We start from the raw sequence: 8,097 nt of genomic DNA, 5'->3' as shown, positions 1-8,097 counted from the left end.
CCACATTGTCACATGAGGTGTTATGATTTAAACTTAGACATAAATATATATAATATATTATTATATAAATAATATATGTATTATATTGTTATATAAAAAGTTATATAATTTTTTTTTTCGAGTCATTTCGAGCTGAACACGAGTGAACAAACTGTTGCTCGTTTTTCGAGTCATTTCGAGCCGAACACGAACAACCGGCTCGTTTACATTTCGAGCTTAAAAATTTGCTCGTGTTCGGCTCGTTAGGCTTAAAGAATGAGCCGAACACGAGCTGCTTAATGAGCCGAACACGAGCTGTTCACGAACAACGAGCCAAATTGACAACCCTAAAAGGCGTAGACTCAAATCTAATACTAGGCAAAAATTTAAAAATATACTTTTTTTATCGGGTCAACTTTCGGGCTTGTAGGCCAACGCTGCCCCACTTATTGGGCAGCTAAACGGATCGTCGGCTGCTTTTTGTGGGTTATCGCTGTATTCAAATTGGGTCGGCGGGAAACTGGAAGGCAGACCGACAGAAATAAAAGAATGTTCAAATCACCGGCTGGGGGCTGGGCTTAAATAAAAGCTCAAATAAAAACTAAAACAACTGAAATAAATGCTAAGACAATTGAAAAAAAACCTAAATCGGCCTACTGAAATAAAAGCTAAATATAAAAGCTAAACTAGTTGAATTAAAAACTAAACCGACTGAAATAAAAGCTAAGGCAGACTGAAAGAATAAGCTGAAATAAAAGGTAAACCGACCTACTGAAATAAAAGCTAAACCGACTGAAATAAAAGCTAAATCAGTTTGTTAAAATAAAAAAAACTGAAATAAAAGTTAAATCGACTGAACTAAAAACTAAATCGGCTGAAATAAAAGCTAAAGTGTGCTGAAAGCTAGTAAGACAGTGATTGGAATGAAGAAAACTTTTATTTTATTTCTTATATTTTATATTTTTATTTTTTTCAAATAAACTATTTTTTTTAAAATAAGTTGATGTTTTTTTAATATGTTGTTCTTTTTTTTTTCTTCTAATGAACTGCTATTTTTTTCTGTTAATAAGCTATTATTTTTTTTTTACTTTTAATGATTATTTTTTTTCTTCTAATAAGTCGTTGTTTTTCTATTTTAATGAACTCTTTTTAATGTTAGACCTCCTATTACGCTTATAAATAGAGGTCATAGATGAGAGGAAGAACCACAAGTGAGGACAAGGAGGAGAAAGAGAGGAAAAGAGTGAAGAGTGGAGCCTTCAGCTAGTAAGATTTTTCTGAAGAAGAAAGTCTTCTTGCATTGCAGTTAAGAGGAAATTCATCCATGTCCTGCGTAGCAAATGAGCAACGGGATCTTCTTTCTTGTTGTGACGAAAAGCAAAATCGTCATCATTCTACGTAGTAAGCGAGCAATGAGATCTTTTTTTGCATTGCAGAAATGACGACAACTGGAGAACCTTGTTCCGCCAAAAAACAATAGAAGGGTCAGAACTTGGAGGATGTGGCGTCAATTCTGATGGAGAGCGAGTTGATTTTGTTTCAAAAGAAGTGTTACTTCCCGAATGATATGGTGGTAAAATTACCGACTTTAACCGATCGCGCATATTCTCCTCCTAGGTATATTGTTGTTCATGAGGTAGCTTTACCGACTTTAACCGATCGCGCATATTCTCCTCCTTCTAGGTATATTATTGTTCATGAGGTAGCTTTGAGAGCTGCTGGCCTATGATTTCCATCGACACCTATGGAGGCGTTCAGAGTTTGTGTTTCTCAGTTGTTTTGTCGGGTGGTGACAGTCATTATCGGGTTGACTGTTTTCTTCATGAGTCATGGGTTGACGTTAAAGCCGACAATTTTAGTGAGGTTATGTGGGCTCTTTAATGACACGCATGATCGTGTGATGTTTAAGCATAATACATTAAATTTTTGCTTGAAGAAACTGGTAAGGTAATGGTCTGTGAGATTCTTCTTTGCCTTCGTGAGAGGCGATGAATGTTCCAACAGTACAATTGTCTGCCTCTCTTCTGACTGCTGATGATGGAATACTCCAGATGTTAGAATTTTTTGACGTTAAGGAGATGTTGTTCGAGACATAATAAATTCATGAATTTGTGGGCGAGGAATTATTGTTCATGGCCAAACTTTCATCCCCCCATATCGAACGATCCATGGCTATAATATTAAAAAGATTTAAGAAGGGACATTCCGAGCGAGCCCCCATAGTATCCTTAAAGCGGCTCCCAATGAATGGTGACTGTAAAGTACTTCCTCAGAGACAACAAAAGAGTGTTAAAGAATTGCGAAAGTCTCTGCTCAGTCCTTCGACTATTCATATTTCTTAGAATGTGTAGTCTCATGAATTCTTGGAGCCTGTGAGCTTTGTATGTTTCTTTTATCTTTTTCTACTGTATAATCATTTCATCTATCTAACTCAGACTTCTTTTCTTCTAGATGGATAATATGGTGGGAATTCACATGGGGCTAGGACTACTCTGAGGAACTGGAACTCCAAAGTTGTTAAGGTTAAAAATCTCTAAGGCTGACAAAGTGTAGGACATAACTCTCAACAATGACAACTTTTTTCTCGTTGCAGCTTCAAGATCTGAGAGAACTCGAAGGCATTGGTGGAGGCAAGAGCCGATCTTAGTGAAAGTAATAAGAGCGTGAAAGCCCTTGAGTTGACGGTGTTAGACCAGGAGGAAGGGATCCAAATTTTGAGGTCTGTGAAGGATGTTGATGCTGCAGAGGTTAAGCACAAAACGGTCGAGGACTTCAAGAACTCGCTTGACTCCAAGACTATCATACGAGGTCATGTCTAAGAGGCTCATGACCGAGTACTTCATGTTGAGGCAAAGGAGCAACAAAAGCGGTTTACTGTGGAATGATTCATCCAAGGTTTTCTAAAGGGAAGTCAAGCGACGTAACGTCAAACCTGGATTGTCGTGGAGGGGCTAACTCCCAACCAAAATTCAGAGGATCCTCCTGAAGTATTTAGGTCTTCGAGATGAAGCATTTAGGTCAATCCAAGATAATCCTCGGAATGAGAATCAGCAGACAAGAGTGCAAGAACACTGAAGTATTTAGGTCTTCGAGATGAAGCATTTAGGTCAATCCAAGATAATCCTCGGAATGAGAATCAGCAGACAAGAGTGCAAGAACACTGAAGTATTTAGGTCTTCGAGATGAAGCATTTAGGTCAATCCAAGATAATCCTCGGAATGAGAATCAGCAGACAAGAGTGCAAGAACACTGAAGTATTTAGGTCTTCGAGATGAAGCATTTAGGTCAATCCAAGATAATCCTCGGAATGAGAATCAGCAGACAAGAGTGCAAGAACACTGAAGTATTTAGGTCTTCGAGATGAAGCATTTAGGTCAATCCAAGATAATCCTCGGAATGAGAATCAGCAGACAAGAGTGCAAGAACACTGAAGTATTTAGGTCTTCGAGATGAAGCATTTAGGTCAATCCAAGATAATCCTCGGAATGAGAATCAGCAGACAAGAGTGCAAGAACACTGAAGTATTTAGGTCTTCGAGATGAAGCATTTAGGTCAATCCAAGATAATCCTCGGAATGAGAATCAGCAGACAAGAGTGCAAGAACACTGAAGTATTTAGGTCTTCGAGATGAAGCATTTAGGTCAATCCAAGATAATCCTCGGAATGAGAATCAGCAGACAAGAGTGCAAGAACACTGAAGTATTTAGGTCTTCGAGATGAAGCATTTAGGTCAATCCAAGATAATCCTCGGAATGAGAATCAGCAGACAAGAGTGCAAGAACACTGAAGTATTTAGGTCTTCGAGATGAAGCATTTAGGTCAATCCAAGATAATCCTCGGAATGAGAATCAGCAGACAAGAGTGCAAGAACACTGAAGTATTTAGGTCTTCGAGATGAAGCATTTAGGTCAATCCAAGATAATCCTCGGAATGAGAATCAGCAGACAAGAGTGCAAGAACACTGAAGTATTTAGGTCTTCGAGATGAAGCATTTAGGTCAATCCAAGATAATCCTCGGAATGAGAATCAGCAGACAAGAGTGCAAGAACACTGAAGTATTTAGGTCTTCGAGATGAAGCATTTAGGTCAATCCAAGATAATCCTCAGAATGAGAATCAGCAGACAAGAGTGCAAGAACACTGAAGTTGTTTCAGGCGATGTATGTTAAGAAGATATTACAGAGGTTCAACATGAGTGAGGCAAGTCACTTCAAACTATCTAAGGAGCTATCGCCTAACTCCGAAGCAAAGGAAACACAAATGAGAGAACTTCATATACTTCAACAGCTAGAAGTCTGGTGTATGCTATGATTTGTACCAGATAAAATTTCTCATATGCACTGGGATGGTCGACAGGTACATGGGAAATACATGCAAGTATCATCAGAAGGCGGTGAAACAGATTCTTAGATATTTGATGGGAATAATCAGCAGGTCACTTTGCTATGAAAATGCAAGGAACAGTCTATATAAATTTGTAGATTCAGATTTGACAGGAGATTTATAAGATAAAAGAGCATAACAAGGTATATCTTCACTTTGGGAAACACTTGGTGAGTTGGGTCTTCAAGCTACAGAAGATTATTACACTTTCAACTATGGTGGCTAAAAACATTGTTATCGTTGAGACTAGCTAGGACATGATTTGATTATAGAGCTTTATGGTAGAATTGGGCAGGGAGCTGGGGTTTGAAAAGCTTCATAGTGATAGTAAGAACACAATTCATCTTCATAAGAATGTTATTTTTTATGCCAGGATAAAGCACATTTAACTGGGGTATTATTTATGTGCTCTCCTAGAAGATGAGCTGTTATTCTTGGAGAAGATACACACAACTCAGAATCCTACAAACATATTGATAAAGTTGGTGACTATCGAGAAACTGGAGTTATGTTTGGCTGCAGTTGAAGTCCATGAAGCTTGAGACCGGGGTGAGCCACTCCACGATATATGACTATGAAGATGATACATAATGAGATACATATCTAAATATAGCTTTTGGGTGCTTTCAGTCTCCAAGTGAGAGATTGTTGAGGTGTGGAGCTTGAAAGAGCACCCACAGCCGCAAAGAAGCTGAACAAGAAACATATTTATTTCCAGTGCAGTGCACCCGCTTGGATGTTGTGTCCTCACCTATGCACACCTACACCCACATGAGAACTCCCATTGTGAGGCCTACAGTGTCCCCCGCGTCTTCTATTGGCACTTATACGCTCAGTTACAGAGGAGGGTGCGACATTCTAGCACCAGATAGTAGTGTCGGGGCACAATGTGCAGTCACTTTCTCGTTTCAATTTAAATTCTTTATTCTAGCGACAGAGCTGTAGACTCACATGTGCAATTCTTTCGACAAATGTTCATGAAGGAGAGAAGTGTAAACCAGGAGGATTTCAATGTATTTTTCTCTTGTGAGATCGAAGGGTTTTGAGCAAAGTGTTTCTGTTTTAATTTTTGTTCTGTTTTTTTATCAAATTGTTGTGATACTGTTATTCCACGGTCTTGTTTATTTTCTAATTGATCCTAAGCTCAGGTTTTGTTCGGAATTGTTCATTGTGGATGCCTAATACCTTGTAACACTTTATCAAAATAATTAAGCATATTCTATTAATCTTATTCCAACAAATTCAATTCTTAAGAAACCAAACAATACTTCTATCTCTTGAAAAAAAAATCTTCAATGCTACTAAAATAGCTTGAAAAATCTTTAAGATTGTGCGCTACCGAATGTAATTATGAACTTCATAACAATTAACTTGAATATTCTTAGTATCATAACTTAATTGACTTAGTATATATTGGATTTTTTATTATTATGCTAATTGACCCAATTAATATGTAAAATTCCAGCTTATTTTCTTAATCAAGCCTTAATCATGCCTCAATGATAAGGTGGTTTCTGATGTAAATCTGTGATAAAATGCACAAAATTGCGTACACTTTCTAATTGGCACTTGCCAAACCTTTAAGTTAGGCAAACGTTTCTTTTGATGAAAAAATAAAAATAAAAATACTAAAAAATGGACACAAATGATAATTCAGTAGTCATTTCATTGAAGTAATTCAGCACCCGAAAAGGCCTGCATCTTGTATATTATTGCATTGCTGTTCTTCGTAAAATAGTTTTGGGCGTGGAGATGAAACTCTAACCAGATATGGATTGAGTTTTCTGATAAATTTCAGTTATACCAAGTACCTCTGCAGTCCTAACCTTGCTTTTTTTTGTTTTCCATATACAACAAGTCTGCTCATTATTAGTCTTTTTCTTTCTTGTTGTGCAGTCTATTGGCTCTTTACAGAAGAAGTATTCAATTGGCTCTTTTGAACTGCTTAGCAAAACAGCTTCAATACAGGCTCTTTCCCTTTTAATTCTTGGTCCCTTCATTGATTACTCTCTCAATGGCAAATTCATTTTCGAATACAAGTTCTCCTCAGGCTCCATTGTAAGTTCTCAAGCTGACTTTTCCTTTTTCTCCATTTCTGTGCTGAAAGGGTGATTTTAGCAGGGGTGTGTATCATCATATATAAGAAATATATATCTATAAAGAGAGAAGTTCAAAATGGTGTTGAAACTCTTTGTAAGAGGTCATCTTTGTGGAAAAATTTTCTATAAAGACTCTGGACGTAGCTTTACATGCAGACTCCTAGTAATATACCGCTATGTGTGCTATATCAGGCCCACCTAAAAAAATATTAAAATGGAACCGCGGACTTAAGGAGGTTATTTCGGGGTTATTTTTGTGTTATTTCAGGGTTATTGAAGAGAAATTTATATATTTCACATCAATAACCTCGAATAACCTCCGCGATGTTATTTCGGGATTACTAAAGTGGAACCACGAATTATTTCGGGGTTATTAAAGTCGAATATATGTGTTTTTCTTCAATAATCCCGAAATAACATTCGCGGTTCCGATTCAATAACTCTGAAATAACCTCCACGATGTAGCACACGTGGCGTCATATTATTGAAGTACGCACTTAGAGCTACGTCTGGAGTCTGGACAGAAAATTTTTCCCATCTTTGTCACAAAGTTTATATAAGTGTCATATTAGTCCTCAGACTCTTTCAAAAGGAGCTGAAACCATCCCCCTTTGCAAATGTATTTCAGCGCATATTAAAAGAAAATGGAGACTAATTTTGAGTAGTAAGGGGATCATTTTGAGATTTTTTCCAACTATAATAGCGTTTTTATTTGTTGTTTTAAATAGTAAACATGTAGCACATACTCTAAACCTCATTAATGCTTTGTACAGCTCTTCACTCTTCTCTCATGCACCCTGGCAGTCTTCTGCAACATAAGCCAATACCTCTGCATCGGCCGTTTCTCAGCCGTGTCATTCCAAGTTCTTGGCCACATGAAAACTGTTTGTGTGCTTATTCTTGGCTGGCTATTATTCGATTCACAACTCACTCTGAAAAACATATTGGGAATGGCTCTCGCGGTCATCGGCATGGTTGTGTATAGCTGGGCCATTGAACTGGAGAAGCAGCAATATTCTAATTCTAGCTTTGCTTTGGCTAAATCAAGCCTCACCGAAGAGGAGATTCGTCTCTTGAGGGAGGAAGTGGAGAAGTCAAATACCAAGGATGTGGAGCTTGGTGAGGCAAAGCTGTAATGGTAGCAGACTATTTGTTCGGTAAATTTGTGTTGAAGCTCGATTATATGCCGCGTGCTGTGGAGAGATGTAAATATTTTATATTTTTATATGATTTCTGATTTTTAGTCTATGCAACCAGTTTGAGACCTTGTGATTCATTTCTTTTGTACGTGATTTCTAATCTAAACCGTGAGTTCTTGTGTGTGGGTTTGTTTTTCAGGTTTGGTAAGATGAAAGAGAAAAGTCTATGCAAATTAGGACTCTTGAGAAACATTCAAATACAAAAAATGTAATCTAATTATAGTATTATAAAACACTTATGCAAACCTTCATGATATTCTCATATCAAACAAAACTCTGGAGTTAGAGGAAATATTACGTATGGATGAGCAGGAGTGAATTGGTGGTATTATAGTAGTATTGTGATAAATATCAACACGACATTATCAAATCCGGACATATCCTTACGTATCCTGTCTGCACGTAATATTTCTTCCTGGAGTTGGGTTTTCATTTTAA

General features: G+C 37.4%; 1 protein-coding gene across 1 annotated transcript in view; it reads left to right on the top strand.

Moving 5' to 3' along the window:
* Positions 1-7,793, top strand: part of LOC110021749 (UDP-galactose transporter 2-like) — a 19,520-nt gene extending 11,727 nt beyond the window's left edge. Inside the window, exons 4-5 of the mRNA XM_020720368.1 lie at positions 6,258-6,419; positions 7,234-7,793. Of these exons, the coding sequence (XP_020576027.1) occupies positions 6,258-6,419; positions 7,234-7,596 (525 nt within the window). The 3' untranslated portion in view covers positions 7,597-7,793. The remainder of the gene's footprint in view (positions 1-6,257; positions 6,420-7,233) is intronic.
* The last annotated feature ends 304 nt before the right edge of the window (positions 7,794-8,097 follow it).

This window comes from Phalaenopsis equestris, unplaced genomic scaffold, assembly GCF_001263595.1.
Source record: "Phalaenopsis equestris unplaced genomic scaffold, ASM126359v1 Scaffold000140, whole genome shotgun sequence".
Lineage (NCBI taxonomy): Eukaryota > Viridiplantae > Streptophyta > Magnoliopsida > Asparagales > Orchidaceae > Phalaenopsis > Phalaenopsis equestris.
This window is presented reverse-complemented; position numbering and strand designations above follow the sequence as displayed.